The 19,943-nt window shown below is 38.2% G+C and overlaps 1 protein-coding gene across 2 annotated transcripts in view; it reads left to right on the top strand.

The window, feature by feature from the left end:
• Positions 1-19,943, top strand: part of LOC145688054 (rho GTPase-activating protein 45-like) — a 271,266-nt gene that overhangs the window by 244,695 nt on the left and 6,628 nt on the right. For both annotated transcript variants that reach the window (XM_081761760.1, XM_081761759.1), the window contains exons 17-18: positions 2,153-2,316; positions 8,024-8,756. In XM_081761760.1, coding sequence (XP_081617886.1) covers positions 2,153-2,316; positions 8,024-8,756 — 897 coding nt within the window. The remainder of the gene's footprint in view (positions 1-2,152; positions 2,317-8,023; positions 8,757-19,943) is intronic.

Here is a 19,943-nt window from a genome sequence, read left to right as displayed (position 1 = left end):
ATGAAATCTTTGAGTTTTATGCCCCACGGTCATGTTGCGTGGGCTAAAAGAGACGGTGATAATGAGAAATGAATGAAATTGTGAATGAAGAAAGTGGGAGGAAACGGGAAAACCCCGAGAAAACCCACGCACACATTGATTGTCCATTACAGAGCCCACTAGGTATTTTGTTTTTGTTTGTTTTGTGTATCCTTGTAATCCATATACATTGTAAAGCTAAGAATTTTATTTTAGAGTTTTTGATGTGTATTTTGAAGAATCACTAAATATCTTTCATTTTGATTTTCACATATACAGGCCGGGATTCATTTGCTTAAAGCTAAGCACATTAATCTAATTTTTACTTTGCGAAGCTGCTGTACTATCAATTTCGTAAAAAAATATTATTTTTGAAGTAAATAATATGAAATAAAAATACGAATATGATTTCCAGTGTGGGTATTTACGAAAATCAAAACGAAGTGTACCTAGTTATTCTGCAAAACACACTGAAAATCCTCAAATAAATAGCTTTTGAAACATTAGTGGCTCATCGTCGGGATGTGAAAAAAGAGAATAGGAAACTGGGGAGAAGTACAGGGTGGACACAAAGCTTTCCCCCTTGAAGTACTAAATATTCAAACTATGCTAACTTTAATTATAAATATAGATGTACCCATTTGATTGAGTTGTATGTGTTATGGACTCCTGTTGATTTAATGTCTAAATGCCTAACACATCAGTATGAGCTCCATCGTGCTCCGAATACAAAATAACGTCGCCAGGATCTGTGGGACAGTCTTCTCAGCATTGCTGGGGTAATCCGTCTGAAAGCAAGTCTCGTAGTTTCTTTCAATTCATCAATCGTAGCATGACGTGCTAGCAGTATTCTTGATAAATCCCCAAAGCGGATTGTTACGGGTCGTTAAGTCCGGATTCGAGGTAACCAGTGAAGTGGAGCTGGTAATGAAGGCGATCCACGGTCAATCCGGGTCCTGGAAACACCTCATTGATACATTCTTGAACCGAATTGGCAAGATGAATAGGCTCTCCATCTTGCTGAAACCAACATGTCCTTGATCCCTAGGGTTTCCAAAAGGGGAATGAACCCGTTTCTTAGCATATCAAGGTATCGATGTTGATTAACAAGTCCATCAAGAAATATGGACCGTAAACTTATTTGCTGTCCATGCCAGCCTTTATCATGAAATGGGGGAAGGTAATTCTCAATTTCCTCGTAAAAATAAGTGATTTCCCTTGACCGGAAGACATTTCTTGCTCGGGAGCTTCAATATATGGCACATTCAACTCTGAAAATTACTTTTACACGATTCGGGATAGTGTCAAACACTTGCAGAAGTGCGTCATATTCCTCCATCCTTCAGTGTAAACCATTGTCAGGTAATTGGTGAACATATTTCGGTTGATATGGGTGTAATTTTAAGTCATATTCTTTGTGTTTGCACAGAGTTGACCCGGGTATACCAAGTTTCGCGGGTTGTTTGCGAGTTGACTTCATTGGTGATCTGTCTATTGATGCCGCTACTTATCTGCATTGTTTCTCTCTTGTTGATGGTCTACCACTTCGTGGTTTATCCCTAACACTGCTGGTAGAAAACAGTTTCTGTTCCCAGCGCAAAAGTGTTCTCTTTGGAGGGAGCTCTCGTCCAAATCGTAGCTGGAAATACATGAACACCTGTTGCAACGTTTTCTCTCGTGAACCCAAGTGCTCGTGACGATGCATTCGTCAATGGTATAGTCACTTAAATCAGCCATTGTTTATTCATGAAATAAGACAGAAATACATTGTAATTCCCTCATATTCATTTACAGTTTACATAGTTTGATTATTTTATGCTTAAGGGGGGTGGGGTGACAAATTATACTTTTATTCTCATCTCTCTCTTCATTACACTTCGGTGATAAGGGTGTTCGTGGTTAGAAAAGAAATATGTATTTTCTTATTTTATTATATTATTATTAGCATTATTTATTTATTTATTTATTTGTTGTCACTTGGTATATTTTATAATTCAAATAATCAATAGATAAAGACAATTTATTAGTTATCCTTTAATCTTGTATATTAAGCTTGTAACGTGTCAGTTTTAAACAACTGTAGTTCTGAAATTATTGAGTGCTATGAGTATTATAGTGCAAATTGGCGTTTTAGGTGATGATCTATTGTCTGGACCAACCTCCGATGATGAGCTTCCTGACTTTCTTCTACCGGACGATTCTCTTCAAACGAAGAAATCTCCCCTCATGCCACGAGGGACTTCCGGACCTCAGAAAATTTTTAAAGGTTCTTTGAGAGATTACCATGGATTAGAAGGGGTAAGTTTCTGTGTTTTATCACTTGAGTCATAGTTTAAAGCATGAAAATCTTTGATACACAAACGATATACATATATATATATATATATATATATATATATATATATATATACAGGATGTCTCAAAAGTCTCCTGACAGAGTAAATTTGTTATTATCAAAGTTACAACAAAATGTAAGAGGGGAGACCATCTCCAAATATGATGTTTTCAATCTAAAGTGAAGGAATTTTTTAAAATCGGACAAGCCGTTTGGACTGTACACTCTTTATGCGCCCAATGTTAAATGAAAATGCAACATTGCCATTTACTTGCACCCACAACATAAGCGAATGAAGTTACTGTCTCTTTCGCTAACGTGTCGATGGCCAGTCCCCATTTCAAACATGCCCCTATTCACCATGCTCTTACAGAATTTATCCACCTTCCTGTAAATGTCAACGTTATATTTTCATTTAACATTGGACGCATAAAGAGTGTACAGCCCAAACGTGCTGTCCGATTTAAAAAAAAAAAATTCCTTCACTTTAGATTGAAAACATAATATTTGGAGACGGTTTCCCCTCTTGCATTTTCTTGTAATTCTGATAATAACAGAATTACGCTATGTCAGAGGACTTTTGAGACACCCTGTATATATAAATATTCCTATTTAGAGGGTATTCGTAGATCAAAATAAATAGAAAATTCCATGATCGCATATTTAGGAAGAATAGTTTCTCGCTTGGCCGTTAGATGTTTCAGGAGAGAATCGTTATTACAAAGCAAAAACATATTAGACAGTGAGTAACGCTAACGTGCGAACTTCAAAACATTTAAGAGATACGGCTTTACATACAATACATTTAGAGATACATTTAAGAGATAACATCTAGGCGAAAACGTTTAGCTATTATTAATCCTTATTATAAACGTAAGACGCCTGTTTATCAGTCACACTAGTTCTCATTAGTTCGCATGCAGATTAATTTTGTTTCTTTTTCACAAGAAAACCTTTTATTAATAACTGCAGCACAGCATAATTTTGTTTAAGAAATTGGAGGGAAAAACTTTAGTGGAGTGGCTCATATCTTTTATTTAATAATAAAATCGTGAAGTTTTTCTAAAACTGTTTTATACCGCGAGAGTGTATCTCTCTTCGCTCTGACAAGCTATAGCCATACACCGATACAAGGATTACTTAATCAAAGACCTATATACATAAAAGCCATGCTTCTCTCTATAACAAGGCAGCATGCAGTGCTGACTAGTCGTTGCTATGACAGCCCACTACAACAGTATAACTTTTAAGCAATAAGGGAAGCGTCGTGAACGGATCACGGGCAAGCATCCACTTGACTGATTTGGCTATTCCTTCTTTGTAATATATACTTTTTTTTTTTTTTTTTTTTCAGAAACTCGTAGGTCTGTTTCAGCGTTCTCGAAAATTCCGCCGCTTCTGGAAGGGGAAGGGAGCAATATGTACTATCATATGGAAGAGTGAATGTGATTTACTTAAAATTCAAACCATATTAATATATGCAGAAACGTGAGACAGAAAACCCCTTTTGTTATAAGAGTAATAAAAAAGAAAAGTGTTTATATATATGGTAAGGAAGGTAAAGAGAATTCCAATGTTTTATCCAGAATAGAGTACCACATAAATCTCTGAAATTACGGAGACGAAGCTTGGCATATAATTTCCTCATTAAAAATAAGCGGACACGTGTCTCAGCGTTTTTAAAAATTACCGTTTTAAAAGAAAAGAGACATTTTCTACTTCTTTTTCTCTGCATTGAAAGCGATGTTGTCTATTGTTTGTGACCGTATCACCTGAAAAATGGTTAAAAACTTTAACGAATTTTGGATCATACTTTGTATCTACCTCGAGCTAAGTTTCAATCACCATTTTGATTAAAGAACGTATCCTAAAGGAGTACGGAACTCAAAATTAATGAGAGCGTGGGAGACCCGGGTTCGATTCCCAGCGGGAGCTCATGTGGTTCGGATTTCACGTTAATCAGTAGGTCCACGTCTCATAGCCTCGCTCCTGAACGGGACGTTAAACTGAAAATCAACTCATCAACTCAAAATTAATGAGAAAAGCAGAGTATCTCATGAGCCCCTCAAGTTAGGAAGATTAAAATATGTATATAAACTCCTAATTTCAAATAATCGGGCATATGAGTAAGCATTTTCCAGAATTCCGGGTTTAAAAAAGAAGGTGCAATTTTTATAATTTTTCGTCACATTAGAATAAATGTCTGTTGTTTGTGATCGAATTATGGAGACACTTTACCCATTTGAAATGAATCTTGGAACTTAGTTCCTGCGTTAAGGCTTTTATCATACCACATAGATTAAGGGGCGTATCCTAAGGAGATAAGAGAGTTCAAAATTTGTGCCAAAAATATAGTATCTTATGAGTTTTTATAATTACACTTTCATTGATATTTGTATCATAAGGGGAAAACGGGGTTCAAATATTTTCAGTAAACCTTTCTCACCGTTCCAAGAAAGGGCATCCCAACTAATTAAAAGTAAATCTGGTTTACGTGGACGTACATTTGCATTTCCACGTGATGCTATGTGATATATATATATATACACAAATTAGACATATAATATGACTCTTTAAAAGTCTATCGACTATAAGTTTATTTATACTCGTAAAGAATGGAGAAGAAAAATATCGTGTGCCACATAATTCATACCCAAGATCATAAGTTATAGTGAAAATCACTGGATAACACCTTACATACTAGTCTAACCAACAATTTTATGTTTTGTTACTTTATATGGAGATGTATTGAGTGCTTAGTGGAATGTACTGCATCTCTAATGCTGAATTCCCCCCCCCCCCACACACACACAAATAAGAGATCACCATAATTAAATTATCACAGTTTAGAGGACTGCGGAAACGTAACCATTGAATGAAGTGCTATCAAATTTGGTAGGTGTGTATCTGGAAATACGGAAGCGATTGTTGTGGTTAAACTAATTAGTTCCAATTGCTGCTATCACAGGAAATTGTGATATTGGACAACTGCGATATGGAAGGTAAACAGCATTATTGATGCTAAATAATAAGAAAAGCCGCGATAATCTCTGATGTGAATCTCGTTGCATTGGTTGGTAGTGCTATTATAACCCTTAGCATCTAGTGTTTACCACGCGTATTATGGGTGCGCGGTAAGGAGAAAAAAGTAAACAAAGAGAAAGATAAGGCCAGAATTTAAAAATGAAATGAAATCTTTAAGTTTAACGTCCCACGATTATGCCGGTTAGGCTAAAGGAGACGGTGATAATGAGAGATGAGTGAAATGGTGGAATGAAGAAAGTGGGAGGAAACGGGAGAACCCCGAGAAAACCCACGAGCACGGTGTTTGTCCACCACAAAGTACACACGGCGCGAGCTGGGATCGAATCAGGGGTCCCAAGCACCGGAGGTGAACGCTCTACCACTGAGCGACCGCACCCCCCGGCCAGAATTTAAAGGTAAGCACTTTACTGAACAAATAGCAGTACAGATGTGTATGTCTAAGCACTTAAACAACGCGAACACTATATTCACGGTTTTATCTGCATCTGGAAAATGAATTACGGAACACTGTTCAAATTGAGCTCCATCGTTATGTTCCATGAACAGAATCCAATCTACAGTATGGTCAATTGCAAAACCCTAATAATGTTCGTGCTGAATAATGCTCTGACGCTAAATATCCAGAGCCGGAACATGTCCTTGATACATTAGACCGTTTAGATACCTCCACAACCAAAAGTTACAGAGGGTTAAGTCGGTTGATCGGGCTGGCTATGGAGAACCAATGAAACGGCTAATATTCCTGTCATTTTCAAATGCTGTCAAAAAATTTGCTCAACATGTCAGGTTACTTCGTCCTTCACGAAAATGGTTGATTCGAGACGTCAGCGTTGCTGCAACTGCGAAATAAGAAATGTGATTATCATATTGCCGTATCTCTGGAAAGTGACGGACTTTGTCACTCGCCCGTATCAACCAAAGTTCTCAAAGAAATACAGTCCGATAATAAACTGGGTACTAAACCCACAGCAAACTACCTTTTGTGATTGCAATGGCACATTGTGTATGCAATATGGATTTTAACTAGCTCATATGCAGTAATTGTGGGTGTTCACTGTCCCATTTAGGCAAAAGTGGGCTTCATACCTCCACAGAGCATTCCACGGCGAAGCGTTGTCCACTTCCATACGGTACGAAATGTCAGTTCGAGGCAGTTGCTGTGTTGTATTAACTTATAAGGATACCAGTATAAGACTTTCCGGGAAAATTTCGAAACAGTTGAATACTGCATGTCCATTTTCCTTTCTTTTTTTTTCATACTGGATTGACACTTACCGGTGCCCTGTCATATTATTCACACATTTCTGCACAATGGCAGTAGCAATGTTTTCAACTTCTTGTTGTGTCACAGTCTTAACGATCTCTTCCTGTTTCATTCCTAACATACTGGTCTCCTCAAACATTCTCACCGTTCTTTTCAAACTACATGGTATAATGGGACCACAACGTGACTCTGTCCGTCGACTGTGTTCACCAATGGCACCAGCCCTGTTGTTCAACGTAAAGTTTCACTAATAAGGCTCGTTCTGGCAATGTCAGCACCATGGCTTGCTGCACAACTGATATCCCATCAGGAACTACTGGCGTGTATATGTTTCTGCAATACAATTCCCAGCGCCACCAAACGTCAGTAATGTAGTATTGTGGCTATGCGAAAGTCAGAGTAACATTGCTCAATATATCTGCCGAATTACTTCCAAACGTCAGTATTGTAGTATTGTGGCTATGCGAAAGTCAGAGTAGCATTGCTCAGTATATCTGCCGAATTACTTCCACCCATACATGTGTAGTAGCCACTAGATTACTGGGGGACTGTTGCCACGAGACCCACACTGGAGATAATTATGGCCTTATCATTTTTCCATCAGTAGTGCCGATTTTCCTCCATACCGCACTTAGTTTGCGTTATCCAACACCATAATTTTCTCTGGTAACAGGAATTGGAACTAATTTATTTTTACAACACCAATTGCTTCTGCATGTTCCCAAATATGAAGGGTAAGGGGAAAAAAGAATTAATGTTACAAAACTGGATTTTCGAGAAAACGGTGTTTTAATATTGAAACCGCGTATAAAATGAATAGGGTTATCCAAATCTTTTGCTCCTTTTTACATGGACATTTTTACATCTACGCATGCATGGCATATACAGTCAAATAGTACCAACAGTCACCAACAGATAGGACAAAGCACCCGTTAAAGCACACACGTGGACATTCCTTGTTTTTTCTCCTTACCCTGAATATACTTTTACCAGATTTGGTTGCATTCCGTTCACTAATTGTCTTCATAGCACTCTTAACAGAGATGCTTTAATCATGATAACCTGATACCACACTTATGAATAAAAGTTTGATTGTAGTCAGGCATTTTGTTATCTGTATAGAAATGTACAGTATATATACAAAAAACTGTAGTCTGAAATTTTAATATAATCTTTTAATTTTTACAACACTTTCAAAAATGTGAAGAAGTGTAAAATTCCACTAACAGCTTTTACCAGAGATTTTAATAGTGCGGGAGGCGAAGTTCTGTCTGTGTAGCTGGTTAAGAACTAATAAAAATGTACTTTATGTATTCGTATGATCTTTTATATGGAAACATTTTTTTCTTGCTTTCTTCCAGTTTGCATCATTCACGAGTACCACGGATTCTGAGGAACATACACATCCGAAACTACGAAAAAGTATTTCAGATATTACTCCCGATCTGCATCTTGTATCGGGAAGCGAAACGTCCGAATCATTTTCAGTCAAATCGCTCTTCAGAACGAAGAAAACGATTAGCGCAAAGGCCAGTATAGATAGCGAGCCAGCTGATGGGAAAACGTCATCTGGTGATGGAGAGAAGCCCCAAGGGGAAGAAGAAACTAGCGAACGAGACAAACTAACAACAGAAGAAGGAGAAAGACGATCCTCTGTTTCCCGGAAGCCGTCACCGAAATTGAGCCAAATGGGAAAACAAATGGGAAGAACAGAAAGTTCTGTAGATTCTGACTACAGTTTTGAATCTCATGCAAGCAGCTCTGTGGAGAGTAGAAGCCCCAGAGAGTTCGAAGATGATGATTCTGGAGCCAAAGGTGTGTATCAGGAGCGTTCAAGCAGGAGGACCATTCGAGGAGCAGTCGTAGTGACAGGGAAACAAAAAGACTCTGGAGAATCTGAAGGTTCAGAGCGAGTGTCAGCCGCCCGAAGTTTCGATAACTTAACTTCCCCGACATCTTCGTTGAGTTATTCCATGGATGAGAGCCAAGGAAGTGATGCTGCAGATGATATCGACGGCTCATTGAGAAAGTCAATGTCAGTACATACTACAAGTTCCAGTACCAGTTCCGAAGTGATGACCGGATCAAGCTCAGGTATATAATAATTTCTTTCTATTCGTTTTTGTATAAGGTTAAGCAGAAACATACGGTATTTAAAATGAAATTATGATCTATTACTTCGTGCTCGTGAAACTTTAATAAGTTTGTTAATAATCTACATATAAGGGGAAATTATGTAGAATGTAGATCCCATAGTGTAGTTTAAGCCCTCCAATAATTTGCTGTGCTAAGACATGGCATTCCCGAACAGGCAGCTTTTGGAGGTTGGCAATAGTCCATGGTGGTGGGTGGCATGGGAACCCGAGGTTTGATCAATTTGATTGAGGTACACGCCTTGGGCGCAAGAGACAAGAGTTCGATTCCCCATAGTAGCTTATATGGTTTGGATCACACGCTAAATTAGGTCTACAACTCATGTAACCTTGCTCCTAAAGGGGTTCTAAGACTCAGATCCAACCAGCCTCAATACAATTGAGGTCCAGGGAGCGAGAGGCCACAACAGATGCGTGGAATCATCATGTTCTAGATATTCTTATGCCATGTGGACCAGTTGATGTGGGGTATTATCGTTTGTCAGACGGAAATCTTATCGTTTGTCAGACAGAAATCCGTATTTGCACTACGGAAAGGTCTCATGTACTGTTCCAGAGTGAAACCTCTAAACACCTCACCCAATATAGTACTTTACTGGAGCATATGCAGCAATACACGTATCCTTAACATAACATGTTTTCGACGTGCAGTAGATAGGCAGACGCTCAGAATCACACTTCAGACTAAATCGACTTTCATAGACAAAGACTACACCAGGCTGGTATTCTGAGGTCCAAGCATAGAAGGTTCATTTCTGTGAGAGAAAACGTCGTGAGTTACTAAATTCACAAAAGAGCTTTTCTCAGACGTCATTTAGTATAAATGAAAAACCACAGAAGCATCTTTCATTGTAAGCTATAGATTAGAACGGACAGGCGAGGCCCACACTATAGCCGAGAAACTGATAATACTTTGCGCGACTGACATGGTTAACTGCATGATAAATGAAAAATCAGGTAAACAAATCTCTTTAGTATCACTTTCAAATGACACAGTCGCTCGTCGTATTGAAGATATGGCAGGTACCTAAAGAAACAGTTGAACCGTCGGTTCAAGTAATCTCCCTTTGCACTACAAATAGATAAGTAAGGTGATGTAACAAGTCTGGCTGTTCTGCTTGTGCTTGTACGTTACCATTATGAAGAGACTGTGGAAGAAGATATGCTATTATGTAAACGTCTTCCATCTAATGCATCTAGGTCAGAATTGTTTAGAATTATTAATGAGTATTTAGAAAATCAGATACCATGGACAACTGCATTGATGTTTGCACTTATGGTGCGAAGGCAATGGTAGGAAAAACAGCTGGAGCTGTTACACGGAAGTATATTGGAAGTGGCACAAAATTGCAAAAGCAGTCATTGTACAGGGTGTCTCAAAAGTCCCATGACATAAGGTTACTTTGTTATTATCAGAGATGTCAATGTTATTATCAAAATGTAAGAAGGGAACCGTCTCCAAATATGATGTTTTCAATCTAAAGTGAAGGATTTTTTTTTTTCAAATCGGACAAGCCGTTTGGACTACACTCTTTATGCTCCCAATGTTAAGTGAAAATGTAACGTTACCATTTACCTGGACTCATAACATAAGTTAATGAAGTGGCTGTCTTGTACACTAACGTGTCGATCGCCAACCCCAATTTCAAACAAGCCCTAATCTACCCTTTAAGAAAGGAAAGAAAATGTATTTACAGCACAGGACAACATCACGTCTTTTAAGAGAAAGTTACAATTCTGGAGCAGAAGTATTACTCAGTGTGAATGTGACGTGTTTCCTGCATTGAAAGATTTTCTTAGGGAGAACGAAGGGAACCTCGGAGAATTCGATGACATTAATAAATAATTTTATGAATATTTGGAGAATTTGCAGCACACCGTAAATCAGTATTTTCCAGAGAAAGAAAGTGAATATCATCAACATCAGTGGGTCAACAATCCATATGACACCCAAGGAAAGCCTCCTCGCCTCACCGTTGACGAATACGAGAACCTAATAGACTTGACGTTCGATTCACTCCTTCAACTTCAGTTCAAGAAGCTGCCGTTGATAGATTTCTGGTGCCAGTTGAGAAAAGAATACTCGGGGTTATCAAAGAAAGCTATTGAGATGCTACTTCCTTTTGTATGTATGTATTTACGTGGAACTGGATTTTCTGTACGTGTGCCCACCACAAGCAATTCTCCATAAAACCTGATATCAGAGAACTCTACAGGCGCAAAAAAAAAAAAAAAAAAAAAAAAGCCACTCTTCCCACTGAAGTCTCAGTCCATGTGGTATATTTTGTATGAAAAATGATTCTCATATCACATTAGGTTTCATGTCACTTTTCAGAAATTAGGTTTTCATAAACACTTCAAAATATTAAATTACTGTAAATATGATGATTTTTATATACACTTTTGTATCATTTTTGCACTTACTGAGCTCATGTGCATATAAAAGTGATTATATTTACAGTAATTCAATGTTTTGAAATGTTTATGAAAAACTAGATTCTCGTGTGCATATAAAACAGTTTAAAAGTGATCATATTTACAGTAATTTAATATTTTGAAGTGTTTATGAAAACCTAATTTCTCGGTGCATACAAAATTTCATATTTACAGTGATTTATTATTTTTGAAGTGTTTATGAAAACCTAGATTTTCATGTGCATTTAAAACAGTTTAAAAGTCATCATATTTGCACTAATTTAAATTTATTACATTTTAAAATAATAGTGTGATAATAACTTATATAATAATACCTAATCTAAAAACAGTGCTTTTCTGTTCAATGATAGTGCATAATAAATGGCATTATTATTATAAATTGTCGAATAATTTAATACTATTTTCGTGGGTTTCGCCATTGTATTTTGGATGTGAAAGGGTTCCATGAATGATAAATTTTGAGAAACTCCGCGCTAGTATATGCATTCATACACCTACACTATGTGATCAAAAGTATCCGGACAGCCCCAAAATCATACGCTTTTCATATTAGATGCATTGTGCTGCCACCTACTGCCAGGTACTCATTATCACCTATCTCAATAGTCATTAGGCATCGTGAGAAAGCAGAATGGGGCGCTCCGCGGAACTCACGGACTTCGAACGTGGTCAGGTGATTGGGTGTCACTTGTGTCAGAAGTCTGTACGCGAGATTTCCACACTCCTAAACATCCCTAGGTCCACTGTGTCTGATGTGATAGTGAAGTGAAAACGTGAAGGGACATGTACAGCACAAAAGCGTACTTGCCGACCTCGTCTGTTGACTGACATAGACCGCCGATAGTTGAAGAGGGTCGTAAAGTGTAATAGGCAGGCATCTATCCAGACCACCACACAGGAGTTCCAAACTGCATTAGGATCCACTCCAAGTAATATGACAGTTAGGCGTGAGGTGAGAAAACTTGGATTTCATGGTCGAGCGGCTGCTCATAAGTCACACATCACGCAGGTAAATGCCAAACGACGCCTCGCTTGGTGTAAGGAGCGTAAACATTGGACGATTGAACAGTGTGAAAATCTTGTGTGGAGTAACGAATCTCGGTACACAATGTAGCGATCCGATGGCAGGGTGTGGGTATGGCGAATGCCAGGTGAACGTCATCTGTCAGCGTGTGTAGTGCCAACAGTAAAATTCGGAGTTGGTGGTGTTATGGTGTAGTTGTGTTTCTCTTGGAGGGGGCTTGCACCCTTTTTTTTTTTTTTTTTTTTTTTTTTTTTTTTTTTTTTTTTTTTTTTTTTTTTGCGTGGCACTCTCACAACTCAGGCCTACAATGATATTTTAAGTACCTTCTTGCTTCCTACTGTTGAAGAGCAATTCGGGGATGGCGATTGCATCTTTAAACACGATCGAGCACCTGTTCATATTGCACGGTCTGTGGCGGAGTGGTTACACGACCGTAACATCCCTGTAATGGACTGGCTGCACAGAGTCCTGACTTGTATCCTATAGAATACCTTTGGGATGTTTTGGAACGCAAACTTCGTGCCAGGCCTCACCGACCTACATCGATAAATCTCCTCAGTTCAGCACTCTGTGAAGAATGGGCTGCCATTCCCCAACAAACCTTTCATCACCTGATGGAAAGTATGCCTGCGAGAGTGGAAGCTGTCATCAAGGCTAAGGTGGGCCAACACCATAGTGAATTCCAGCAGTACCGATGGAGGGCGCCACGAACTTGTAAGTCATTTTCAGCCAGGTGTCCGGATACTTTTGATCACATAGTGTATATACAAATATGTAGATATACGAGGAACGCCTTGTCGTTGCACTGTATTTCCCAGTCTAACTGAGATGCCTGTTCTTGCCTAAGCTTGGGCTTAAATGTCTCGGGATTGTCACCTAGTAGCTTAATGACCCCGAAAACTATGTTCGACATTAATCTGGGTCATTTGAGACATTTTCTTTTCACCCCTTCTCAATTTTCTTGCCGATAGAGAACGAACCTGGACGTTAACGGTATCGGTAGTGTGACTATTCATCTCAGCGACACCGAAAACTATGGATTCCACACTTATATCGGTCGTTTTCGATTATTTTTACATTTCATCATCTTCCTAGTCCTAGGTGTGTTAACGGGGGCTAATCGTGGACTTGAATGGCAGTGGAGCTGTCACCAATCTCTTAGGAACCCCAAAAACTGTAAATTTGACACATTGTCGTTCCTTTCCTATTATTTTTACATGACACCCCCACTCCACCCCCAGGGCTGATAATGGGAACTGAACTTAGACGTAAATTGCATTGGGAATGTCATTATTTATTTAAGCGACCCAGAAAACTATGAATTCGTCATCGTCGTTTTGGATCATTGTTTGTCACCCCTTCCTACTTTCCCTAGGTGTTCTCGGAGGTTTTATCCCCACTAGGGGTTGAAGTATGACCTGAGGAACATCGAACTGTCACCAATCAACTTAAGATCACTGAATGGATTCGTCATTAATACCGGTGGTTTTCAATTTTTTTTTTTATATGTTACCATTCTCCTCCCTTCGAGGGGGCCTAATGGGGCTGAACTTGGATTTAAACCGCATCGGAAGTGTGATTATTCACTTCAGTGAGTCTGAAAACCATGGATTCGACACTAATATCGATCGTTTTCGATCATTTTTATATCGAAACTCCACTCTTCCTAGGTATGCCATGGGGTCTTACTCCGCAGTACTGTTTTGCAGGCTGTGTGTAATATGTGTACCAAGTTTGCTTAAAATTGCAAAATTGCCCCAGGCGTTTCAGAATTATACTGTAACATAGTACATCCAGTACATCCACACACACACACACACACACACACATATATATATATATATATATATATATATATATATATATATATATATATATATATATATATATATATATATATAGTGTTATATATATATATATATAGTGTATATATATATATATATATGTATATATATATATAGTGTTTCAAAACAACAACAGCAGCGTTTGTTGGGAGGTGATTCCTAACAACAAGATAAAACAAAATGTATAGGCCAATCTGGGTGTTAAAATGTTTTCTTTCGGCGCTATGACAGATAAAAAAAAAAGTGTTGGGAAAGTGAATAGAGAGACATAACTCGAGAAGGAAATGTCGGATCTAAATTGTGTGAAAGGGAATGTCCATTATTTGTAGACACAGATGCTATTAATGTACAATTGGACGTAGTGCATGAGCGGCGTAGGGTGACCTCCAAAGAAACTCTCCTATTCTTGAAGTGTTTTATCAAAAGTAGAATGATGGAAATAAACTGCAATCAAGTATAAAATTTCAATGAACAAAAGTCATAGAACATCGTTCAAGTTAGAAGAACACTGTTAGAATAGGAAAGAAGCAGAGTTACATATATTTGATTGATATATTGTGTCTCACATGTAAACTGTCGGTATCAATGAATAGAGTTGCAGACTAAAACATGTCCCATTAGGAAGTACAATTTGAGTGCACCCAGACAACACGTACGTGTACAGTACATGTGCACTATCCATGCATAAACCGTACATGTGCACATGTGCATTTGTGTGGATAATGCACATATACATAACCCGTGCTTAAGCCGTACATGTGAATTTGCTTGGATGAAGCACACATACATAACCCGTGTATGTGCACATGTTCATTTGCGTGGGTTATGCACACGTACATAACCCGTGATTAAGTCGTGCAAGTGCATATGTGCATTTGCGTGGATGAAGCACATTTAAATAACCCGTGCTTAAGCCATTGTGTGCACATGTGCATTTGCACGGCTACTACACGTATGTATGACACGTCCATAATAGCGTGCAAGTGTATACTTTTACTTTCATTGTTTGTTTTGTTTTGTATTGTTTTTATTTTCATCGTTTTTCATACAAATTGTTCACAACGTGAACGTATGAGTTGGACACGTCATAAGAACACTGAATGTGTACATATGTATAGATTTAAATCTACATGCAATATTAAAATAGTGTGAATTTATGTAAAAAAAAAAAAAAAAAAAAAAAGAAAAAAGAAAATGATACAATTTTTCATTATTCTAATTTACATACATCGATATAAAAGAACATAACAGTTAATAAAACCTTACATTATAGATATAAAAAATATATATACTTTAAACATTATTTACTAGAGGCGAGATATTCTTCTACAGAATAGAAACAGTGCTCGAGTAGGTAGGACTTGACTGCTTTATTGAAACCAGATGTTTTGTTTTTTAAAGTGGAAGGAAGCTTGTTATAAATATTCACTGCCATAGGAAATGTACTATTCTTATGTACTTTTAAACGTGAGGACTCTACATGAAGGTCAGACGCTTGTCTTGTATTATGTATATGAATATCTGAGTTCAACCGGAAGCTGCTTGTATCTATCTGTATATCTTTTCTTACAAATTTTAGAAGTTCATATATATATAAACATGGAAGAGGTAAGATTTCAAGAAATTTAAATAGAGGTTTACAAGAAGTTCGAGGTTTACTTCCGGTCATAAACCTTAAAGCTCTCTTTTGTAAAACGAATATGGAATTTAGCAGTGCAGTAGATCCCCAGAATATAATACCATATTTCAATTTAGAATGAAAAAGTCCAAAATAAGTTGTGAGCAGAACATGTTAACTGACACTATTTCGTAAAAGCTTTAACATGTAACAGGTTTGAGCCAATTTACTAGATAATTTTTGAATATGAATTTTCCAATCTAATGTATCTGACACCCAAAGACCAAGAAATTTGATATCCGAGACGTAATTCAACGTTTTGCCGTTAATTGTTACACAAGGGCGTTTTCTTATCTCGTTTTTTGTTACGTGAAAGCACATGCACGAAGACTTTGTTGTGTTTAGTATTAGTTTATTTCTATCCATCCAGTCACTGACGGCAGACATGGTGGAATCTACTGCATTACATAACTCAACGTAAGTTTCTCCAGTTACTAATATATTTGTATCGTCAGCATACAGAACAATTTTAGCAGAGTCTAAACATTGTGGCAAATCATTTATATATATCAAAAATAGAATAGGGCCTAAGATGGAACCTTGAGGAACTCCAAATTTTAACCCTTTGGTATCTGAATAACATTTGCTTACTCCCTGAGTGTCTCGAGTTTGACAGTTAATTTCAGCAGTTTGCCTTCTGTTGGATATATACGATTTAAACCACTCATAAGCATATCCCCTAATACCATAATCTTGCAATTTTTTAAGTAAAATTTGATGATCAATTATATCGAAAGCTTTGCTAAGATCAAGAAATATGCCGGTTGTATATTTCTTAGCGTTTATTGAATTTAAAGCAGAATAGAGAAAGGAGTAAAGAGCAGTTTCAGTAGACTTATTTGATCTAAAGCCATTTTGAACAGGAGATATTAAGTTAAAATTATTTAGAAAGTTAACTAGTCTTATGTACATAAGTTTTTCAAAAAGTTTAGAGAAGGTAGTCAGACATGATATTGGTCTATAGTTCGATGTAAGATCTTTCTTGCCACTTTTATATAAGGGCTTAACAACTGCTAGCTTCAATGCCTCAGGAAAAACGCCACTACTAAATGAGTTGTTTACTATGAAGCATAAGGTATCAGCAATTTCATAAGAGCATTGCTTTAGAATTTTATCAGGAACTTCATCATATCCTGAAGAACTCTTATTTGTCATTTTCAGTGTAGTATTTAAGATTTCCTTACTAGTTACTGGGTGCAAGAACAATGATTTTTCGAAAATATCGTTATGTCTACTAACGTATTGTTTGCTAGATAGTTTATTGTTCACGTTATTAGTAATAAGCTTTTCCACTTCATTCGTGAAGTAATCGTTAAAAGCATTTGCAATTTCAGTCGGATTTTTAATAATTTTATTTTGACAAGAAACGCTAGTTATCTTAGAGGAGGGTTTTCGTTCCCCAGATTCTTTCCGAATAATTTGCCATGTAGCTTTCATTTTATTGGAAACTTTCCTAATGTAAGTATCATTCTCTAACATTTTTGCCTGTTTTATGACCTTATGTAAAAATCGTCTGTACATTTTGTTCCTCCTAGTATTTAAAATATGATGTTCAATGGTAGTTGTCGTTTCTTCTCCAGGCGGTGTTATGGAAACTTTTCGACGAATGACAGTTGAATGACTGTAAAAACTCCGTAACGTCCATTGAGCTAGGATATAAGATCAAAAGGTGACAGCACTGTACTGATGTAACTAGTGTCATACAGTTCATAGGTTTACAAAATTATTTTCGTGACCTATTACAGCAGAAGATATTACGTTATTTGTTATTGGGCAAACAAGTTAAATATACTCCCTAAAGCTTTGCTCCTTGCAAATAACCCAAAAGTAAAATTATTACTGAGAATTATTAGTTACTTCTGATATACTTGGAAGGTGATATGTTTGGTGTTCATATTCACCGCTTTTATATACTCTGTATACAGCAGATCTTCCGACCCTACCAACGTACGCCGATGATACTGCCTTTTTCACGACCAGTAGCTCCCTTGCACAATGCTACATCTATATGCAACGTCAACTAATAAGTTTTCAGGAATGGGCAAGACGTTGGAGGATTAAAGTAAATACAGACAAAAGTTTTGCTGTCATACACAGTCGAAGACGCATCCGCGTCCCTCGACATCTTATCTATGAGAACGCACACATTCCTCACGCCACCCACGCCAAATACTTGGGAGTGACTAGACCGTGGGCTAACATTCGCCGCACATATCAGCGACATCAAGCAAAGAGCTTTACGAAAAATCTCAGCGTTATATCCCATTTTTCGCTGCAGTTCAATTTCTCATGAGGTCCGCGTTCACATACTTAAGATGATAGTCCTGTCCACCCTCTCATATGCATGCCCTGCCTGGCAACACGCTTCATACAGTCACCTTCGAACACTTGAAAGTGTGCAAACTAGAGCTGGTCGTATAATCACTGGTCATGACAGATATACACGAAACACAAATTCTGGAAGATTTAGAGCTTCTTATTGTTAGAGAACTACTGCGACATCTTCACAGTAAGTTCTGGCGTACTTTACCCAGACACATTAATCCAGCAATAGCTAACATCGGCACCGAATTCGCTCTACGAAATGTCTATCGTACGCCACACATTTAATATCTTCCCAGCGTTCCCACTGATATCATCATCAGCTACTCTGTGACAGTTGCCGATGTAGTCTACCACGCCTAACAAAATAATAGTACCACCCAACAAACCACCTGCACATGTTGTATATATCTTTTATACCATCTAACTCATGGAGTCAGGGGCTTCGGCTCGATACTCTACTCAAAACTTCAAAATTACCGTGACCGTGGTGTTCGTACTTTCCTAGAGCTTTGCTCTGAAGCGTCACTAGAGCATAGTGACGAGTTTTGTAATCTCCTGTCCCCTATTCTGGTCACTGAAGCTTGATCTCTGTGTGTATCTGTTGAGAGACTTATTTTAGCCCACCTCAACAGATACCTAGGCAGGTTGATAGCCTCTTTGGCCCACTTAGACCACTATCCAAATGGGTGGTCTTCCTCTAACCTGTAACCTTCTACCTAATATACGACCTTTGCTATGGCTTCTGGACAAGGCCCCGGTCATACTGGACCACCTCCGATTGTTACTCAGGGTCCTTCTCTGACGGCGGCAAAGATCGATAAACGAAAAGCCCGCCAGGAGCCAGAACCTAGTAGTCCAACGGCTCACTCTGTAACAGCTGCAACTTTTGCTGCTGCGCTCCAGATGACACCTCCAACCAAACGTCATCATACTTTGAGTGAGTCCTCAGCAACATCTAGTAACATGGAGACCGAGACCAGCGACAAAGTACCACCATATAAACCAGTTGTCCACTCTTTTCTATTTACTAATTACGATCCGAAATACTCTGATCTAAAGGAAATTTACCTGCGTCTGCTTAAGTATGTTCCACGCTCAGGCGTTAAACAGCTAATACCTACCAAGAATGATATTATTATTAGCTCGATCGATCCAAACATGGCCTCTACACTTCGCAACACCTACTCTTTCGAGATCTTCGGCGCCTCTGCTAACATTCAGAAGCTTACATCGAATCAGGCAAAGCAGCCTCCACCTCCTCACAAGTCTCCAGCTCTGTCTGTCGTCATCCGAGGAGTCGATCCACAATATACAGATGCCGAGATCGCTGACGAACTAAAACTTGATCGCCATTCAATCATTAAATGCATTCGCATTAAGAACACATCCGGATCAACTTAAATGTTCCGTGTTCTCACTAATAGTCAAGAGACGGTAGACGACCTCCTTAATAATGGTGCATTCATTTTCTTAAAAAAAAAAAAAAAAAAAAACATCGAGTGGAACCTTCTCGCTGACCTCCCCCTTTTTCTGTACGTTGTGAGCGCTGCCTGGCCTATAATTCGCACCTCACTAACGACTACAGGAACCCATTCAAATGCGGTTATTGTGCTGGCCCACATTCAACTAAGTCTTGCACAAATCTAAATAATGCACCTCAATGTTCAATCTGCCTAGATAAGCATCCCACATACAGTTACAAATGTAAGGCTAAACCCGCGGCAGACTTACTCAAACGTGAACTCACTGTTCCCATCCGGATACATAATACTGATTCTACCACACCGCTTCCCAGCTCGGCCCACCAACCGATTACCATCG

The sequence above is a fragment of the Thermobia domestica genome, chromosome 6 (genome assembly GCF_964235325.1).
Source record: "Thermobia domestica chromosome 6, izTheDome1.hap1.1, whole genome shotgun sequence".
Classification (NCBI taxonomy): Eukaryota; Metazoa; Arthropoda; class Insecta; order Zygentoma; family Lepismatidae; genus Thermobia; species Thermobia domestica.
The sequence above is the reverse complement of the archived record's forward strand: the minus strand, read 5'-3'. Positions and strand labels throughout refer to the sequence as shown.